Genomic DNA, 23,014 nt, shown 5'->3' with positions numbered 1-23,014 from the left:
ATATCTGTTGCTCTGTGTTTGTCATGGCCAAGTGACATGAAGGATGGTGGGTTGTGACAGACACTGCTTTTGAGTGCAAAGAGAATTTGAGTGATAAAATGCTTAGATAAAAGGCAAATTAATTAATATGAATGAAATCTTCTTGGATAGCATAAATGCAATAAAATTTTACATAATGAAATATCATTTTCCTGTGGGGCTGAGCATCTATATTCTTGCCTTCTTTTTGTTACAAATTACAATTCCGGAGGTAATCAGAAATCAACACAGTATTTGCAACAATGCACGTGACATCTTTACTTTTTGCAATAGTAAATTGTTCATATCACTCTTAAATTTGAACATATAGAGTTTAGACATCTGCATGAAGCATCAGTGACTTTTTATGTTGGCAACTTGATGAACACTGAAACTCAGAACTGTGAATACCTTTATTTTTATAAATATATATATATATATAATATTTTATTTAATTTTCCAAAAAGTAGACCTGCCTTACAAGATATGTTAAAAGAAGTTTTCAGTGAGAGGCAAATGACATAGGTTAGAAATTCAGCTCTACATAAAGAAATAAAGAGAAGGAATAAATGAAGATGAAATAAAACCTTTTATTTTTCTTATTCTTGGTTGACCTAAAAGATAACATTCTTTTTTCTAAATAATAATAATAACAATGTCATTCATGATTATTGCTTGTGGATAAGGGAAATGAATTACAGCAATGTTATAAGAAATGGAAGGAAGGAATCAGGAATAATCTGTTATAAGGTAACTGCACTACCCCTGAAGCAGTACAGTGTTATTTGAAAGTGGACTCAGATTAGTCATAAATGTATACTCCAAACTCTAGAACAATCACTACAGAAAAATTTTGATATGCTAAGAGTGAAAGAAAATTAAATCATATAAAATGTTTAAAACTAGAGAAGACTAGGAGTGGAAGACAAAAGCAAAACAAATAAGAAAATGAAGACCAAGTTACAAATTTGGTATATATTGATCCAATTATATTAATAATCACTTTAAATATGGATAGCTTAAATGCACCAATAAAAGAACAAGACTGGATAAAAAAGAAGAACCAACTATATGTCATCTACATGAAACTCACTTTTAATGTGAAAACACAGAGTAAAAGTAAAGAGGTGCAGAAAGATATACCGTGCTAACACTAATCAAAATATAGCTGTAGTAGCTATATTAATTTCAGACAAAATAGATTTCAGAATAAGGAAAATTATTAGGAATAAAGAGGAGCATTACATAGCAATAAAGTGCCTAGCAATAGAGTGTGAAAATCTATGAGGCAAAAATTGATAGAACTGCAAGGAGAAATAGACAAATTCATGATTGTAGTTGGAGACTTCAACACTCCTTTATCCATAATTGGCAGATCCAGAAAGCAGAATATAGTTGAAGAGTACTACCATAAAACTGTATATAATTGACATGTAGAGACTGCTTAATCCAACAACAGCAGAATATTCATTCTTATAGAGCTCACATTGAACATTCACCAAGATAGATCACATCTTGGGCCATAAAACACAACTTAACAAATTTAAAAGAAGAGAAATCACACAACGTTTGCTGTCGGACCACAATGGAATTAAAGTAGAAATCAGTAACAGAAAGATTGCTGGAAAATCTCAAAATATTTAGCAATTAAAGAATGTATTTCTAAATAACACATGGGTCAAAGGAAAAGTCTCAAGAGAAATAAAAAATATTTTTAACTAAATAAAAATGAAAATGCAACCTATCAAATTTATGAGATGCAGCAAAAGCAGTGCCTAGAGGAAAATGGATAGCACTAAATGTGTATACTAGAAAAGAAGAAAAATCTAAAGTCAATAATCTAAGCTTCCACTTTAGAAAACTATATTAAAAAGAGCAAATTAATTACAAAGTAAGCAGAAGCAAAGAAATAATAAAATCAGAGCATAAATCAATAAAATCATGAACAGGAAAATAATAGAGAAAATCAACAAAATCAAAAGCCTGCTCTTGAAATCATCAACAGAATTGATAAACTCCTAACCAGGTGAACCAAGACGAAAGAGAGAAGACACAAATTACTAATACCAGGATTGAAAAGTGGGCCATCACTTCTAATCCTATGAGTGTTAAAAAGATAAATATTATGGCCAGACATGGTGGCTCATGCCTATAATCCAGCACTTCAGGAGGCCAAGGTGGGAGGGTTGCTTTAGCTCAGGAGTTCGAGACCAGCCTAGGCCACATAGTGAGACTCCATCTCCCAAAAAGTTTAAAAATTGGCTGGGTATTGTGGTGTACACCTGTAGTCCCAGCTACTTAGGAAGCTGAGGTGGGAGGATTGCTTGAGTCTGGGAGTTTGAGGCTGCAGTGAGCCATTGTTGTGCCACTGCACTCCAGGATGGGTGATAGAGTTCCTCATAATATTCCTTTATATATATACATAGCAAGACCCCTTCTCTTAAAAAATAATAAAATAAGATTATATACCTATAGAAATAAATTTTATATATATATAGAAAATTACATATATAGAGAGGAATAAATGCATACATATAGAAAATTAGATATGGAGAATTTTTAGATATAACTTTTACATAATAAAATTTTATATATTGAAATATTAAATTAAATATTTTAAAATATATAAATTATATTAAATGTATTAGATATATATAAATTATATTTAATATATATTAGATATATATAAATTATATTTAATATATATTAGATATATATAAATTATATTTAATATATATTAGATATATATAAATTATATTAAATATATTAAAATATAAATTTAAAATATTAAAATTTTTATTACATATAAAATTATGTTTTAATTATATATAAATTCATGTATAATGTAAAAATTTCTCTCTCTATAATTTTCTACATATATAAATTTATACACATATATAATTTTATTTATTTATTTTTTGAGATGGAGTCTTGCTTTGTCACCCAGGCTGGAGTGCAGTGGCATGATTTTGGCTCACTGCAACCTCCGTCTCCCTGGGCTCAGTGATTCTCCTGCCTCAGCCTCCCAAGTGGCTGGGATTACAGGCACACGTCACCACGCCTGGCTAATTTTTGTATTTTTAGTAGAAACGGGGTTTCACCATATTGGCCAGGCTGGTCTCAAAACTCCTGACCTTGTAATCCACCTGCCTCGGCCTCCCAAAGTGCTGGGATTACAGGCATGAGCCACCACACCCGGCTATAATTTTATTTTATTTTATTTTTTAAGAGAAGGTGTCTTGCTATGTTGCCCAGGCTGGCCTTGAACTCCTGGGCTCAAGGGATCCTCCCACCACAGCCTCCCAAGTAGCTGGGACTACAGTTGTGTGCTACCATGCCCAGCTTTATTTTAAAAAACTGAATCAATAATAAATAAGCTTCCAAAAAGGACAAGATGGTTTCACTGGTGAATTCTACCAAATAAGGAAGAAATTATATCTATTTTCTATAATTTGTTCTAGAAAATAGAAGCACAGGAAAAACTTCCTAACTCATTCTGTTTTGTAATCTGTGAAATGGGGATACTACCTCACAGGATTGTTGTTTAATCACAGGATTGTGATTAAACAAGACAAACTATCTGGCTCTTAACACTGGTATTTTCCTCTCTCATTCCTTAAATAATAGAAGTCTATCCATATTATACCTACCATGTTCTTTCAAAAATTAAATCAATTCCATTGGCACTTACAGGAGACTAATTTTGGGGTGATAATGTGGTGAAACAGGACTTTGATGATACCATCCCATCAGTAAAACTATTTTCAATAAGCACATTCAATACATGCCTATTCATTTGTGTTAAATTATCCATGTGTAATATTGTGGGAATATAATATAATGCTAAATATATATACAAATGAGATAAAAATAAATATAAATAGAAGTTCTAATATTTTCTTCCTTCATTTCTGCGGATCTTCTTGTGTATTTAATTTTAGACTCATGTGATATAATGAAGTATCACTTAATTCTGAGTTAGACGTTCTTTTGTGCATTCAAGTAACATTTTGGTGTCTGCAATGTGTTTGACACTACGCTAGCTTCCAACCAATGGTAACCAAAACTTGGTCTTATCTAGTGTCAGACAATAGTGCAGATAGACAAGGATTGACCGCTTCAAGTACCTACCTTCTATGTCCTCCAAAACCAAATCTTTCAGAAACTCTTTATTGCTCTTATTTTTAAATCTAAAATCTCACATTCTTACATAGCTCTAGTTAACCAATAACTGTGACCTCTGGTACAGGAAGAGGTGAAGATACTATCAGCAGAGCTTTGGTTTTGGGAGAAATCTAGTGCTGATTAGCATTTGTTTAAAATTTGCCTCTGATGTGATAAAACATGTCATCCAATCGTGGGAAACTATGAGCTCAAGAAAACCACCTGCACACTTGCACAGTGTCACTTTTTAAATGGGGGTTGGGGAGCTGCTTTTCTGAAAAATAGCCTCATCAAGAAAAAACACTGGGGATGGTAATTTTAAATGCTGCCATAGCCCTTGCTTGCCAGAGCAGACAGCTTCTGCTATTAGGATGCCCAGCCAAACACAAATAATCCACTGCCAAAATGAGCTCCTTGGGACAATTTAGGAGTCTTTGGAAGTGAACGGCTCTCTGAGCTGGAATGCAGCCCGGGTCCATTTTCAAACCCAAGTCAAAATGACAAAGAGTACATTTCCTGGGCCACTCACCCCCTAAGTGTAAGATTACTTTAGGTTGGCAGCTGCACTGTTTATGTAGTTATTTAAGGCTTTTCACCAGATACTCACAACTGAGTGCTTAAATACTTCAGTGTTAGTAAGCAGGACAGCGCTGTTACACCATAGGAGACAAAACTTTTGAGATTAGAGAGATAAGATGAAAATCAAGGGTTATGCACATATTTTTCAGCTAGCTTATAATGTCTTATATATTCAGCTTTAAAATATGGCAAAGATTTTTCTACTAGAGTTAGAAAAAAGGAGCATGGCAAGAACTTCTGGCTATGTATAAATACTATTTTAATCAAAAATATTTCCTTATATCCTGAACGAGACTTCAGCTAAGTCTGGTTAGCACTGGAGACTTTACAGACTCTTTAAATGAGAGTTTACAGGCAGGTTTAAAAGATCACCTGGCATTATTCCTGCAAGATCAAACTTTGCTCTCATTGCATGTAGAAAACTGTGATGACATGAGGATCTCTACAGTTCTGACAAAAGAATATACAGGAAAAAGTTGTAGGAATTATCCCCTTCTTTCTGTTCACTGTTTTCAGGAAAATATCCTCAAGTATTCAATCTTTGTTATTTGTGTTGTTCTAAAGCTCAGAGATTTAGGATTTATTATACATTCTTCAATCAAACCATTTGTACATGTTCCCAGAGAAGAAATTTAGCTGAGTTGATGTTGCATTATCAGTCTGAATCTAAACAGGAAACCAAGTTCATTTGCATATCGTGTGATACCCAGAGTCTCACTGGTGATTGCAGGGGTCATGTGAAAACTTTCTTATTACTTCTACTTAGAAGCAGTACTGCTTTGGAGTCAAGCTGCCTGGGTTTGAAATCCAGGTTTATCTTTAAGGACTCTGTGATCTTGGACAAGTTATTTAGTCTCTGCCATGTTTGTTTCCTAATTTGAAAACAGATAAAATAACATGAAAATATAAATGCATGAGTTTATTCATGCAAAGCAATTAAAACAGTGTCCAGCACATAGCAAGTACTTAACAAGTGTTAGCTATTCTCAAACTAAGAAACTCAAATATACTTTTAAAAAATTGTAGGTGAGTAATCCTAAATAGTTGCTAATCAGGCCGGGCACTGTGGCTCAAGTCTGTAATCCCAGGACTTTGGGAGGCCGAGGCGGGTAAGATCCGTCTCAAAAAAAAAAAAAAAAAAAATTGCTAATCAAAGGTCATTTATATTTGACTTTAGTATACACATTCCTGCTTTTATTTCAATGTGGGTATATCTAAGTTGTAAACTTATCCTTGAGTTTCTACTGATTCTTTTCCTGCTTTTATATACTATATCTTCCTTCTAAAAAGCTCCATCTGTTGGCCAGGTGCGGTGGCTCACGCCTGTAATGCCAGCACTTTGGGAGGTTCAGGGGGGCAGATCACGAGGTCAAGAGATTGAGACCATCCTGGCCAACATGGTGAAACCCCATCTCTACTAAAAATACAAAACTTAGCTGGACGTGGTGGCATGCACCTGTAGTCTCAGTTACTTGGGAGGCTAAGGCAGGAGAATCGCTTGAACCCAGGAGGCGGAGGTTGCAGTGAGCTGAGATCATGCCATTGCACTCCAGCCTGGCGACACAGCGAGACTCCATCTCAAAAAAAAAAAAAAAAAAAAAAAGTTCCTTCTGTCTTTCTCTTACTTAGTTCTCATATTTAGTCCTTTCCCCATCTTTATGGACTTGACAGGCCCACATGACAGATATGTAAACTGAAGGATAGATGATCGAGTTCCTTGTTTGACCAGTTCATTGTATTCAGTGGCATATGTATTAGGCCATAATAAAAGTGATACAAGATATAAAGATATATCAGAATGAATAGATTTAATTATAGAAATAGATGCAGATATAGAAAGGCAGATGTACATGAAAATGTGGTTTCAACTATTTAATTACAACCAAAAACACAAAAACATGTCATCTAAATAAAAGTACCTGAAATGGAACATCTAACTAGATACAATGTGTGAGTTAGAATGATCTGTAGTCTGTTAGTGGTTTTATCATAGAGCTAGTGATAGCATGGTAAGATATTCCGGCAACATTATTTTCATATACAAAGATGTGCCAGTTTAAAATGGAGAAAGGCTATATGAAACTGGCACTAAAGGGAAAATTTGGCTTGCATGTGGTTAATCTGTGGGAAAATATGCTGCAAAAATATTCAGAGACAGTATCAAAATGGTTTAAGGAGAACCAAATGAAATGGGGAATAACAATTGAAACTGGGATTGTAGTATTCCTAAGTTTTCTCCTACTATGACACTAAGTGTTTCTTACTAGGAGAAAAACTGAATGCATCTAAATAATAAGGTACTGCAAGAAAATTCTCAAGAAGGGGAGTAACTGCCAAAAGCCAGGTTACATTTTGTTCACACTTGTATTCCCAGGATTTAGCACAGTGTCTACTACAAAGTAGGGACTTGACAAATGTTATCTAGCTGAAAGAGTGACTAAATAAATGAATAAACAGATGTGGCCCTGGGGAAACCGTGAACTTGTTAAAAGTTTGAACCTTCTGGAGTAGCACATCCTTACTCTCTCACTCAACCCTGTTACTCTAGAAACCAAGTGAAGGAAACGGAAGTCGCATGACCTGGACATCATCAGGGTCCTCCCAAAGTCCACACATGGAAATCTTTCTTTTTCCAGCTAATAGATGCGGTGCCAGGTCTCTCCATACATTCAATTACCTGGGTTTCAAAGTATTTGGGGGAATGATAGAAATCAGGAAAGAGGGAAAGAATAGAGAAAAGTTAGTGACAGCTTTATCTATGGGGGAGAAGGAAGCTGTATCAGTTTTGTTTGTTGTGTTCCCAGTACCGTCACAGGGCCTGAAACATATCATATTAAATCTTGTTTAAATAGAAATACAGTACTTCTCAGAGTGACCCTATTTTGAGAGGAAGATAATGCCTAGATTTATCTGTAATATGATGGTGTGTTCAATGATGACTTCTTTATAAGAACACTGTTACTGGAGATCCTCACTATTCACAGATTCCTTATTTGAAATTTGCCAACTTGCTAAAATTTATTTGTGACCTCAAAATTAATATTCGCAGTGTTTTTGTGGATGAACTGCAACCTAACTTAATAGGCAGACAAGATTGAAAACCCAACTTAGGAGTATGTGCCTGTAACAATTGCTGAGTCTTGGCCAATCCCAGCAGCCATACTTCAACCACTCATACACTGCTGAGTGTTCAAACTGTGTTCAAATAAAGCAAACGCTGAGCTCTAACCAATCCAGCTGTTTCTGTACCTCACTTCCGATTTCTGTATGTCACTTTACTTTTTTTGCCTATAAATTTGTTCTGACCATGAGGCACCCCCGGAGTCTCTCTGAATCTGCTATGATTCTGGGGGCTGCCTGATTCACGAATCCTTCAGTGCTCAATTAAACTCCTTTAAATTTAGTTTGGCTGAAGTTTTTCTTTTAACAACCCTAAGTGTACTGCTGAAATTCTGCCTAGTGTTCCTTAAGTGAAATGTGGAGAACATACATGCTAGATACGCTTCATTCAAGCATGAGTTATAGTGCTATTGGCCACAAGTTCAATGCTAATGAGTCAAAATATATGTCAGTTAGGGTGTTTTTAAATGGAAGCACATATAAAACACTATTATGCACTGATTGGTTGGCAAAAATGTTGACCAAAGTCTAGCAGAAACGTAATCCTATTTTCCCTGTAGGAACAATGGTTCATTATTCACCAGTTCAGTGTTTGAGGTGACTTTATAGAACATAACCACTGCAAATAACAAGAATTGATTGCTATAAGACAGTCAAGCTCTTTCATGACACACTCACTATGGCATAAACTTGTATATTCTACTAGAATATCACAGATACAGTGACTCCTGGGATACGAATAACATTGAACAAACCACTAAATGAATGAGAACATGAATACATAAAATGAACTAATGAGTTGAAAATATTGTCTACTATTATTTAAGGGGTGAATTGTAAATAATTCTTTATGAACACTAACACTAACCATATATAGATTATAACCTGATGTTTAGTTTAATAAGAAATAATTTTCATTTAAGTGTAATTTCACTGACATAAAAAATAAGGTAGTGAATAAGCGAAGCATTATAAACAGTACTCTCATGATCCTCTACGAAACCTAGATGTTCATATTACCATCAGGAATAATCATGTTTGTTAAACTAATTTCTTTCTGCTCTTTTTGAAGTATTGGTTTATAAACATTCATTTATTCATTCACTCTTTCTTTTAAAAAATATTAATCAAGTGCCTACTTAAGCCAAGCCGTGTTCTAGACAGTGATAATACAGCAATGAACCAGTCATGCAAAAATTCCTGTCTTCATGGAACTTAAATCTCCAGTGGGAGAGACAGACAAGAAACAAGTAAGTTATATGATAATAAGTGCTATGAACATAAGACAGGGTAGTGGAGAAGGACTGAGCGAATTGGGAAAGGGCTTTGAAGTTCAAATCAGGTGGTCAGGAAAGGCTACTCTGAGGTATCATTTGAGGACAAACCCGAAGGAGGTGAGAGTGTAATCATGCAACCTCAGCTCATAGTTACAGCCACCAATTTGTCACTGTAACATTAGGATCACTTCAAGTTACCAAAACCTTATAAACTATGCCAAAATCATTGATTTATTTGCTCTACGATTTTTTTGGGGGAAAGTTTTCCAGCATCTGAAACCTGTTAATGCATTCGGGATTTGCAATGCAGAATGTAGGGCCACAGCATCAAGCAATGAAACAGCATGCCTTTTCTCTGTAGGTGGCAAGAGAAGGGCACCATAGCTTTGCATATGGAAAGAGTTCTGTTAATTTCACTTCTTTCAAGAGGCACTGTCAAATCCTGATGTTGTCATCACACAACATGCATTGATTTCATCACAGCCCCCAAGGAAGAAGTATATAATAGTCCAGCCAGTGAATGATACCTAGCCCATAATTTCTAATTCCCATTGATGTATTTATATTCTTTAGGCAGCAATGCCCAAGAGAGACATTGCAGAAATAAAGAGAACTATTAATAATGATTACCTATGTCTTTCATTGATACCACAAATAGTATCTAAGGTTAAAAAGTAATTAGAAAAAATTTACATAGAAATAACACTTGATGCATTGTCTGGGCAAGTGGCAGCTGGCAATTTTTTTTAAAGATGGCAATAACTAACTTTTGTCAATGTCAGGTATTCTTTTCGTAACTGTGGGCTCTGGTGAGGAAAAGTGATCCTTCTCCAAAAGGAGAACTAACAGGGTACATGTTTCATTCATTTTTCTTGAAATTGTTCATGTTTAAGTGTTTTGATGGGATTTATTATTATTTCTTGGTTAGCTGGAGGGGAGGCCGTTGCATAACATATCTTGTTCGTTTTTTAATTACCTCCTGAAAAGGCAAATACTCCTGAAACAATAAGCTGGCTAATTTAAGAGGCATAGCTAACAAATGAAGGGCAACTTTAGACTTATCTTAAAGTCTTTAAATGTGTAAATCATAGCCTTCGAATCAACTAGTCATCAAATCTCAAAATAAAAAGCAATATTGCCTTGTCTTCATAAAAGGCAGTTTATCTCCTTCTGTATATCATTTTCATCAAACAGTGTTTTCTACTTGTTGGTTTACTCTTTTACTGTGAGAATGTGTTTGATAATGTGTGGTATAAAAATCAAGAAATTAGTCTCACAGCAGGGAGTCTGCTAACAACACCATTTTAATCTTATCCTTCAAGCAGTCACAGAAAACATATTAATTGCAGTTTAATTTATGCAACAAATATTTCATTTTAATTATGCTTAATTTTTGTCAAGCTATAAAAAATGTCAATAGTTCTGTCACAGTTTTTTCTTACAAGATTTTTTAAATGAAAGAATTAAAATCAAGTGCTGTTTCTAAAAGAAATTATGAAAGATTTCTAATTACTGCTTATGTTTTTGAAAAATTGCTAATCTAGTAGCCCCAAAATAACATCTGGGAACATGTGAACCTGGAGCTTTCTTACTCAATATTTATAATTCTTAATAGTATACATGCATCATTAATATAATGGAATTCTCACAGGAAAGATTTTTTTGTAATTATAGGATATATCAATAACTGTCATTGAATGGTGCATTTTCTCTATAGAAGTGTTTTTGTTAATTCCTCTCAGGAAAACTGAGACAAGAATAAGTGAAACTGATTGCTGCTGACACACCACACTGAAGAATATTCACCATTAACAGAAGTAAACAGAATAATGTCAAACCACCAAAGCTGAACAGCATTAATTATATTCAGCAAATATTTATTAAGTTCTTAGTAGGTGCAAATCCTACCCAAACATTAAGTCTCAAGTAAAAATGCTACTCCCTCGAGGAAATCCTTCTCTCTTCAGATGTAAATTAAATTTCCCTACCCTGAATGCCTATGGTGCATAATCATACCTTTCTCACAGTCCTTTTATATTTTTTTTGTTTTGCATCACAGTAATTCCCCCTGCAAGTTTCATCTCATCCACTAGATGGTAAGGTTCCTGGGGGAAGAATTCAGCCTTTTGTGTTTATATCCTACATCTACCACATTCAAATATACATAAAAATGAAAACTATATGTATGAATAAAATATTCTGGAAGGGTGGATGGCTTTGTCGGGTGAGCGGGTGGAGGTGTTCCTGTGGCTGGACGTGATTGGCGATTCGCAGCATCCTCGTATCTGTTAACAGGTCAAAATGCAGATCTTCGTGAAGACCCTGACTGGCAAGACCATCACCCTTGAGGTGGAGCCCAGTGACACCATCGAAAATGTGAAGGCCAATATCCAGGATAAGGAAGGCATCCTCCCCGACCAGCAGAGGCTCATCTTTGCAGGCATGCAGCTAGAAGATGGCTGCACTCTTTCTGACTACAACATCCAGAAAGAGTCGACCCTGCACCTGGTTCAGCGTCTGAGACGTGGCTGTTAATTCTTCAGTCTTGCATTTGCAGTGCCCAGTGATGGCATTACGCTGCAATATAGCCATCTGCCCCCACTTAAGTTTAGAAATTACAAGTTTCAGTAATAGTTGAACCTGTTCAAAATGTTAATAAAGGTTTTGTTGCATGGTAGCATTAAAAAAATTCTGGATGTTATACTTTTGGAAAAACATTATTTCAAAAGTCCTTCTATAAAAGTTGTATACAACTGTACTATGAAATTATTCATTAGAAGACTTCTAGTTTTAGGATGGTGGTGAATTTCTTGCCGTCTCATCCTCTCAGAAATGCATCCCACCTCCCCGCATTCAAAAAAATGTGGACTATTGTAAACATCCAGTAAGCTACATATTCAGTGAAACCAGCAGACAGCAGCGACCCCAAATTATAACTTATATTGGGAAACAGACAGGGAGTGGTACTAGACTTACAAGGAATGAAGAACAGTGACCTTTTCAGAGGGGGACACCAATGACATCCCATCCTATTTTTCCTACTTAAACCCAGAAACCCTCAGGCATTGGAATCTTCAGATATCTCAGAATGCATAGATGATGCACAGGGCTTGGTTAAAAGCCTATATAAAATACACTCTCCAAGCTCCCTCCAGGTTCTAACACTCCACGAAAATCTTCCTCCCCTCCTCCCCTCAGGTTCAGGAGGTTTATGATCTGGGAGATTTGGGTGGATGGGTGAGCAGCAGGCACCAGGCACAAGGTACGACACTATACTGAAAATTAAGTGAAAGGCTTCATACTGAATGGTGAGAACAGCATCCTACTCACCACCTCAATTACCACTTCCCAGAATACTTGCACACCTGGCAAGAGATTAGAGAAATTTTGTTGGAAACACTTAATGGCCATAGGTAGTGGCCCATCCGCAGAAAGTCACTTCTACAGAAAACACCAGTCAACCTGGCTCAGGCAGGACAATGAATTCAACTAACATTTCTGTGCCTTATTTTAAAATATGAATAAAACAGCAAAAGATCAACAGATGTCTGAGGAAAGCATCTAACATAAAAGATGGAGAGAGAGAGAAGTAAACAAAACACCAATTTGGATGAAGTTGAGATGATGCTAAAAGCAGAACCGAGCATCACTAAAATCTAAAATAAACTTTCTAAGAGGCATTAGAAAGGATATTGCATCCATTAAACAAGCACAAGCTGCTACTTCAAAAAGAAAAAAAGCTTTAGTGAAGTAAAAATATGAGAGCAGAAAACACAAGTTGATAGAAAAACTGGAATTTAATACCAAAGAACTCTCCTAGAAAGTAAAACAAAAGGACAATAAAATAGAAACAGGGAAAATAAAATTCAAAAAGAAGTTGAAGAGCCATTAGAGAATTTGATTTCTGACTAGAGGAGCTCCAGTAAAAAAGATCTGAGAAAACAAAGAAAAAAGGATTAGGAAAGAAAAAATGCAAAGAAAATTTTTCACAAAGCAGAATGACAGATAACAATGGCTTAAAACAGAATAGAAATAACTTTTAACATACAATTACACATCAAAATAATTTGTCAATTACATGTAGCATGAAATTCTCAGACAGAAAGATTATATTGAAAGATTTTACAGGGTGTGGAGAAACTTCGACAACAGATGTGAAGAAAATTATGCAAATGGAGAAAAAGGTAAGTAATAACTCCAGGGAATATAAAAAGTTATGCAGAAGAAACATCATCATGGAATATTTATTGGTTTAATAAGAAACAACCTTTACATAGTAAAAAAAGTAAAAGCTGAATATTTGCTTACTCAAGACATATATTCTAAGAAAACATGGAGATGATACCGTAAGAGAGCTAAATCCTCATCTATCATAGTTGAAGGTCAATGGCTAACACAGAAATTGATAAATCAAGAGATAGCCTATTTTTTGGAAGGTGAAAGAGCTGAAAGTGGTGGCCTCTGAAAAGGAGGACTGGACATGTAGGGAAAGAGTGAGTTAGCAGTCTGCCACTTTTCATTACAAATCTTTGAACGTATTTTTCTTTATGCATGTTTTAACTTTTATATCAATAAAGTAAAAAATAAGTGCACCAAATATTTACTGTTCTTAGAATTATATTTCCTTTCTACTTGGACACTTATTTATCAACTGTATTCCTCTTGGAAATGTATGTCCTTTTTTTTTTTTTTTTTTTGAGACAGGGTCTCACTCTGTTGCACAGGCTGGAGAGCAGTAGTAGGATCGATCAAGGCTTACTGCAGCCTCAACTTCCCATGCTCAAACAATTCTCCCACCTCGGCCTCCCACATAGCTAGGACTATAGGTGTGTGCCACCGTGCCCAACTAATTTTTTTATTTTTTGTAGGGATGGGGTCTCACTGTGTTACCCAGGATGGTCCTGAACTCCTGGGTTCAAGAGATCTGCTCGCCTCTGCCTCCCAATGGGCTGGAATTACTGGCACCTGGCCTGATGTCCTATTTTTAAAGTCATTTATACAAAATATGTAGTTACATTTATCTTAAATACCTAAATATATGGTTTCTCTTGTGTTATTAATTTTTAACTACATCTGAACATTTTTACATTTCCCATAAGCAAGTCTAGATATTAAAACATATTAGAATGCAGATAAGATAGTCAATGGAAATTAGTATACTTTAATATTAACCCCCTCTACAAGCTTTGGGAAAATTATGTACACATTTACTAATCTGTACACAATATTTAATGTCTATATTTCAACCAAAATTATTCTAAAAGCTCTATTTTCTGAACCAGTGTCCTTTCCCCCAACTAAATCAAATTAAGAAAGCAATGTGAATTTCCTCACAAGCTATTTCATACTTGGATGCCCTTGAACTTTACTGAATCTGAAATAAAAGACATGTGTAGATAAACTTTGGTTTTCAAAATCCTAAGGGATGTCTATGTGTTATTACCGTTCAAAGCACACATAAATATAACTAATTTATTGAGACTTTATAAATGAAAGTCAACTGCAAGAATATGATTTAATACGTACGAAAATTTAGTCTTAATATTTAATACATTATTTCATTATTTTTTGAACAATATAAAAATTAAAGATTGAGAGGATAGAACAATTTAAATGATTGTTGCCTCCTTAAAACTCTATGATAGACATAGTCACACAATTTAGGAGAAAAATAATTTCTTGAATAAAGTGAAATTCAACTGTGTATGTATTGTCTTGACTTACACTACTTTTGTTTTGCAAATAAGAATTTATCAGAAATAAAATAAAGAGCAAGTATATTTTTGCTGACCAATGTATAATAACTGCTGATTAGTTGATATCACTTTTTAAATTGCACTTGTAAAACTAAATAATTAATGTTATATTCTTAGTAAATGAATTAAATGTAAGTTGCTACACTTCAGAAACTTTGACCTGTTAAGTAAATTAACCACTCTTATAATGTTGCTTAAACTATCTTATTTAATAAAGCCGTTTTTATAAAAACATAAAAGTAATTCAATAAAAGAATAAATAAATCAGGTACAAAAGTAGCAAGTATATATAACATGAAGTTCTGATGTGGAAAGGCAAAAATAGTTTACTAGAGCATTAACATGTTCTTCTATCCATTAGCAGCTTGAAGATAAACATGAATTACTAGTAGGAAAAGTCTTTCAATTAAGCTTGATAGGCTAAAAGTGCTTGAAAGGAATGAAAATCCCCCACAGGTAATTCATATCATCTTTATTAACAAATAAGAGGTAGAATGTTCTTGACTTTATCTAATTTTACTAAGTAAAATGTTGACAAATATATATTCACTTAAGGAAGGAAAAGACATGTAAGAATTGTTTCATATTGAAATCACATTGAAACTTTACTTTATCATGAACATATTAATATGCTAGACTGAAATAATTATGAGTTGTAGATTTCTTTTATGAAAACATTCTTCAGCAATGTAGGTTAGGATATTAATGCATAATGCTTTATATATCCCTTATGTTGACAAATTTTTACCTAATATAGATTACGATATAGGTGTTAACTACCATTAATGATATATCTAGAATCCCATTAGTTTCCAAGAGCTTGGATATTAATGGTAAAGCATTTCAATTAGTTTTGTCTGCTCTCCAACTATATGGGTAGGGCCTATCCAAATTTTCAAAACTGTTAGTCTGTTAATGTGATTTAGTATATATTACCTCACAATGTTCCATTAAGTTCTTTTCTATCATAGAGGCTAGTTAATTGGGCTAGCAGAAGAATTTCCTCTTCCAAGAAATCTTATTTTACTGTTTAGACCCCTAAAACACTCTTTTCCATCTTTAATAAGCACATGGAAGAACTGGCAGAGGAGAGTGGGGGGAAATTGTAAACAACTACTACTAACGTCTATGTGTTTATGGGTAGAACTGAAAAAGTGATCAAATAATTATCTCCACCAGAGGATCTGATACTCACACAATTAATTATACCAGCAAGTCTTTTGATGCTTTACAATGGAAGATAATTCTTAGTCTAAGTAAACTGCTCTGGAACTTCTCCTTACTTTCTTTTGACCCCATCACAAGCATTAAAATTGAATTTCTTTTAGGGCACATTTTTTTTTAAGAGAAATTTTAATCTCTTCAAGAAAGTTCAGGATAATGAATGAAAAACATAAAATTGCTGAGCTGCAGAAACCAAGCAGTAGTCTGAGTTTTACACAGGTCAAGCAACCCACTCTCACAGAGACTCACTACATGCAGGGTCTCTGTGCCATGCAGAGAGCTGTAAAGGCAGTACCAGTTAGAACTATAATTTCCCATCTTTTCCATCAATTATTCGTGTTGGAGAACTAGGAAATGGGGCAAGTGAGTTGGGCTGCCTTCTACCTGGAGCCTAGAAAGAGGCTTCGATCCAAAGAGACAGAAGAGCTAAAACCACAGGCCTTCTATGTTGGCAAATAGTGAATGCATCTAGTGCTCTTCAAATAGGAGAGGGATGAGAAGGAAAAAATTACATAGGCCTGTGGAAGAAAAATAGGTCCACATGTTAAAAGACATGGATGAAAAGCAGGCACTGAAAGTCATCCTCTGCAGGAACCTAAAGAAAAGTTAAGTGTTAGAGAATATTTGCCAGCTTCAACCAACTTATGAAAACAGAGTCAAAGACTAAAGAATAAAAGAGGCTAAAATAAGAGGACCAGATACACATAGAAACAATAAGGTCAGAGATGTTAGGCAAAAAGACAAAATAAGCTAAGATTACAATAGAAGAATTAAAATTCATTATGGAGTTAATAATTGGCTATTTCAAGTTGAATTAGTGATGAACGTCATACTTTAGAATAAAAAAAATTCAAAAAGCACAGCCTCCCCCACCCACACAAATCAAAGAATTAGTTTTATCTCAGATTTTTATTTTTATTTATTTATTTTTTTGAGACGGAGTCTTTCTCTGTCCCCCAGGCTGGAGTGCAATGGCGCGATCTCGGCTCACTGCAAGCTCCGCCTCCCAGGTTCACGCCATTCTCCTGCCTCAGCCTCCCAAATAGCTGGGACTACAGGCGCCTGCCAACACGCCCAGCTAATTTTTTTGTATTTTTAGTAGAGACGGGGTTTCACCGTGTTAGCCAGGATGGTCTCGATCTCCTGACCTTGTGATCCGCCCACCTTGGCCTCCCAAAGTGCTGGGATTAGAGGCTTGAGCCAGCGCGCCCGGCCATTATCTCAGGTATTTAATTTGTAATACTAATTGATAATCATGACTTAATAACTATTAAGAGAAAAAGGTTGTGAACCTGGTATTCTAGACATACTCTAGTTGTCACTCACATATGAAAGCAACAGAAAGGCATTCCTAGATTTTGTATTAATGGGGATTAGCTTAGAAAGCCCAGATTAACAGTGCCTTAACAAGAAAGAAGTTTACTCAAAATTCCAGAGTTAATGTGATACTTTATAGTGTAAGGTCCCCAAGTTTCTTCTATGTTATTGCTTTATCTTTTGTGGCCTACATTGATTCAAGGATTGAAGATGTCAGTCCATCCGTAGCTCTCAAATCCCCCATTCCAGACAGCCACAAGGAGGAAAGAAGGACACTCTTTTTTTTAAAACACACTAGGAGGAGGAAGTCCATCTTGGGACTCGAGTCCCAGGAGCCTTGGTGAATGTGCCAAAATCATAAAGTCCTCATCATTCTTTTACCTGGGCCACTCCTCAGAATTCTTTATGCAACTGGCAATCCTGTAACATCTCCCCAGTACATACCACTTAGTCCTGTGATGTGCCTGGTCTCCCTCTGGGCAGAGAAGCCTTGCTTACTGCTTCCTATAAAAGTGATAAATTTCCTATACTAGGGGTTGTTTGCCTATGATATACTTGCATATGCAGGCCTTCCTGACTCTCTGCATCACTATGTAGGATTTGAGGCTGTTGCTTTTGCTGTGAGGGATACAATCTCTGACCTAGGAAGCTTCTGTCTTCTACCAGTATCTACGGAACTGCGTCAGACTAATGTACTAGTTTGAATAGTTCTTTTGGTGAGAGTTCTGCTTTTAGCTAGCTGGCCTCCACACCATCAGACTTATTAACATAGGGAAAAATCCTGGTAAATACTTCTTAGAAGCTGGATCCACACTTTTTTCCTATATTCCATTTTCCAGCACTTAGTCACAGGGTTATACACAGTGTAAAAAGGTGGCTGATAAATGTAGTTTTAATTTCAGCATGCATGTACACACTATAAATCAAAGGTTCTATTCTATAGAAAAGGGATTAGAAAACTACAGCTTGCAGGCCCAAGCCAGCCCACTGCCTAACTTGTATATAAAGTTTTATTGGAATGTAGTCATGCCCACTTATTTATGTATCATCTATGGCTGCTTTTGTGCTACAATGGCAGAGTTGAGTAGTGGTGACATAAACCTGCAGCCATCAAAACTTAAAATAATTACTCTCTGGCCATTAAAAAAAAAAGTTTGCTGACCCCTGGTTCAGAGAAAGGGAAAAACTGATACTGAGGGACAATGACATTCAAGGCATCAAAACACATACAGTCTATGTCTTTCTTTAAATAAAGCTTCATGATATATTTCATGTATCAAAAAAATTTCATTTTTTTTTATAGAGATGGGGGTTCTTGCTGTCTTGTCCGGCCTGGCCTTGAACTCCTGGACTCAAAGGATCCTCCCACCCCAGCCTCCCAAAGTGCTGAGATTACAGGCATGAGCCACGTGCTTGGACAAAATGATTCATTTTAGTGTTTCAGGAAGAATAATAAGTAATACTGGTATCAATAATACCAACATGATATCAAAACTCAGTAAGGCTGAAGAAGATATGAACAATATTAGCAAACTTCCGGAAATGGATGAATGTAGAATGTTGTGCCCAAGAACTGTATTCTTTTTAATGTACTTGAAACATTTACCAGAATTGACCAGATCCTGGGACATAAAGCATTTCTCAACACATTTCAGTAGATTAAAATCACAGACTCTGTTGTCTCTGTTGTTTGAACATGGAGGACATAAATTAGTACATTAATAAAAATATAACTGGGAAATCTCCAAATGTTATATAATTCAGTAATATACTTCTAAACAAGATATGAGTCAATATAGAAAAAATAGAAAACATTTTGAAATGTATGATGAAAACTTGTGGGATGTCACTAAGTACATGTTCTGAGGGAAATTTATAGCCTTATTTACATAGATTAAAAATAAATGGTGAAAATGAATCATTTAAGTATCCATTTTAAGAAGTAGCAGAAAAATCAGCAAATTAAACCCCAAAAATTGAAGGAAGAAACAAAGAGCAGATGTGAATAAAATAGGAAATGATCATTCCATGAAAAAATCAACAAAGCGAAAATTCAGTTTTCTAGATTGATGAAATTTAAAAATCCTTAACAAAAATTGATTAGAAACATTCATCAATATCCGTGAATAAAAAAGTGACATCACTGCATATGCTATAGAATTAAATATTAATATATAATAAAATGGATCATTAACAATTTTTTGCCAATAAATTTGAAAATTTAGTTGAATAGGTCAAATAAAAAAACACAACAAACAAAATAAGAAATAGAAATCTGAATTGTCCTTTATGTATTAAAATAACTGAATTAATAAATAAAAAGAATACCCCACAACTCAATAGGCTCACTAGTGAGTTCTTCCAAATGTTTAAGGAAGAAAGAACAATGTCATACAAACTCTTCCAAAAATTGAAAAAGAGGGAATACTGCCCAAATTGTTTTATGAGTTCAGCATAATCTTGATACTAAAACTTGACAAGGACTGTCTAAGGAAGGAAAACTAGAGACCAATCTATCTTACAAACATAGACATAAAAAATAATACAGTATTAGCAAATTGAATGCAGGAATATGTAAAAATAAAAGCATCTCATGATTAAATAGAGCTCATTCTAGGAAGAGAAGTTTGAATAATTTAAAAAAAACAGCGTAATTCACTATAATAGAATAAAAAAGTAATCACATGATCATCTCATAGATGCAGAAGCATTTGATAAAGTTTAATACCTACTTATTATTTTAAAAATAATAATCTCCTAGCAAAACAAAAACACAGGAACCATCTTTAACATGATAAAGTATGATAAAACATTATACTTAATTGAAAAATAGATTAGAAATAATTGAAAATGTAAGAAATAAAACTTTTGTGAGTTTATAATATACATATTATATGGATATATATATTTATCATATACATAATATGCATATGACAAATTATGTATATCAGATTTAATTTAATATGTAGGAAAGTATGGCAAAATATATTGGTTGAAACTAGGTGGTGAGTGCATGACATACGTATTATTCATAACATGGTCTTGAACTCTTGGACTCAAAGGCTCCTCCCACCTCAATCCTCTCAAAGTGCTGAGGTTACAGGCATGAGCCACCGTGCTTGGACAAAATGATTCATTTTAGTGTTTCAGGAAGAAGAATCAGTAATATTGGTATCAATAATACCAATATGATATCAAAACTCAGTAAGGCTCTAGAAGAAATGAACAATATTAGCAAACCTCAGGAAACGGGTGAATGTAGAACATTGTGCCCAAAAACTGTATTCTGAATAATATATATGTCATGCACCCACCATCTAGTTTCAACCAATATATTTTGCCATACTTTCCTACAAATTAAAAATGTTTTGTAATTCAAAGTGTGATATAATTTTTAGCAAGAAAATAAATACTAAAATTTATCAAATATTGATAAAACTCTTCTCAGAAGTGTATTTATTACCATAAATGTTTTCATCCCTATTGTTTCAGTCCCTATTGATGTCCCAAAATTTCTTTATCCCTGAAAATAATTTAATGTTTGACTAAAAAATATATGTAAGTAACTAGAAATTTCAGAAACTTTATATCATATCTTACTTCATTTCTGCATATGGTTTTGTAGATGCTTCATTGTAAATATCATGGTTAAGTGAAAAATTTTACTACTTGAACATATATGTATAAGTATTCTATTGTAAGAATTATGAAAACCAAAGGAAATTTTTTAATTTACCAAATTTAAAGTAACATATTTTTTATTTTCTGAATATATGTATGTTCATATATGCACGACATGTACATGTCTATATATACCATTATATGCATATATATGCACATATATTTCCTCAATTTCCAAAGCAGAGCTAAATTATTGTTAATTATTAATTAATTAATTAATTTTTTTGAGACAGGGTCTCACTGTGTCACTCAGGCTGGAGTGCAATGATGCAATCACAGCTCACTGAAGCCTTAACCTTCTGGGCTCAAGCAATCCTCCTGCCTAAGCCTTCCAAATAGCTGGGACTCCAGGTGCACCCCACCACACTCAGCTAATTTTTGTATTTTTTGTAGAGATGGGGTTTTGCCATGTTGCCCAGGCCTGGTCTCTAACTCCTGGGCTCAACCGATCTGCCCTCCTCAGCCTCCCAAAGTGCTGGGATTACAGGCATGAGCCAGCTGTCCTCCAAGTATCTACAAAGAATTTATAAAATCTTAGAAGCTGACCTACACTAGGAGAAAGTAAGTTTAAAGAGCTAGTTGAGATACTATAGTGTAATGGTTAATAGGCCAGATGGCAGTGATGAACTTTCTTTATTTAGCTTTTAATCTACACAGAGGAATGATAATATCAATATCCTAGGTTAGTTAGTTCTGAGGCTTAAAAGTGATAATGCACCTAAAGCTCTTTCTCAATATGTGTCAGTTTACTAGGAATAATTTTAATTCTGGGATAATTTATCAATAAAAAGGAAAGGACAGGAATGTGTAGAAGCTGTTGCTTATGCAGCCTGACTCCAAAGGAAACAGCAATATCAAAGACATATTAAAAGTCTTTTGCTTATCATTTTCAAGGACATTATCTATACGAATGGAATTAAATACCTCTGTTTTATGTAGCTGTCTCACAAATTGAGACATTATTGAGCACATAGTAGGTGTCCAATAGTTATTAACTCTTAATAACATTAATAACAGAATGTACCAATAATTGTATAGAAATTGCAGTCGTGCCTGCAAAATGACTGATTCCTTTTTTTCAATAAGACTAAAGCTTTAAACACGATTTTCCGAGTTGCACTTCAGGTTTATTGCAGAGTAACTTCACTGGAAATCTATAAACTTTAGGTCCTAATGCCTCAAAATGTTTGGCTCAGTGCAAAATGTAGACATCATAAAATGATGTTGATTGATAAACGGGAGGTATCACTTTTGCCCTCTCAAAATAAGCTAACATCTGTATATTAATTTCATAAAAACTCTTAGTGGAATTTTAGTCACCTAACCACCAACTATGTGGTTCTCCTCTGTTGTATTACACATACATTTGAAAACAAAAGATATATATGGATATGCTTTCTTGCTACCTTTAGCAAGACTGAAACAGTGTATCAAATTTTATTTTGGTGGTGCTTTTATTAGCTTTCTACCACTTGATCAGCTGATATCACTAATAATAAATATTCTTTGTAAACTAGAGTTTGCAAGTCCTGTCCCGAGACTGTAATATTTCAAAAAACAGTCTAAGCTTTAGGGGAAAAACCAATTACAGAAACAGCATTAAAAATGCCAAGCACCAGGCAGAAGCAATTCTGGATCAGTTTAAAAAAGTGATTGATGAAACTCTAATCCAAGCTGAAGGAACAGTTTCACGACAAGCTGTGACCATTCCACACACTTCATTAGCTGCCATAATTAGCCTGGTGTTTCAATTTGTTAGAACTGGTGGGGACAATTTTCCTCAGAATGCAAACATCAAAAAACAGGGTCCCTCAGACTTCAGAAGAGGCTGATGAGAGGCTTTTCTAGTCTCTGTTAACTAAAAGATTAATTATTGCT

General features: G+C 34.6%; 2 protein-coding genes across 8 annotated transcripts in view; one reads left to right on the top strand and one right to left on the bottom strand.

The window, feature by feature from the left end:
- Positions 1 to 23,014, bottom strand: part of SPATA17 (spermatogenesis associated 17) — a 233,013-nt gene that overhangs the window by 5,305 nt on the left and 204,694 nt on the right. The window lies entirely within an intron of this gene.
- LOC116457355 (ubiquitin-like) lies at positions 11,426 to 11,823 on the top strand. The gene has a single exon (XM_032136511.2). The coding sequence runs from the start codon at positions 11,460 to 11,462 to the stop codon at positions 11,691 to 11,693; it is 234 nt and encodes a 77-aa protein (XP_031992402.1). The 5' UTR covers positions 11,426 to 11,459; the 3' UTR covers positions 11,694 to 11,823.

This window comes from Hylobates moloch, unplaced genomic scaffold (assembly GCF_009828535.3).
Source record: "Hylobates moloch isolate HMO894 unplaced genomic scaffold, HMol_V3 SCAFFOLD_18, whole genome shotgun sequence".
Classification (NCBI taxonomy): domain Eukaryota; kingdom Metazoa; phylum Chordata; class Mammalia; order Primates; family Hylobatidae; genus Hylobates; species Hylobates moloch.
This window is presented reverse-complemented; position numbering and strand designations above follow the sequence as displayed.

What these genes read in the sequence shown, in the direction of transcription:
- LOC116457355 (XM_032136511.2), top strand. Translation starts at nt 11,460, where the DNA reads ATGCAGATCTTCGTGAAGACCCTGACTGGCAAGACCATCACCCTTGAG.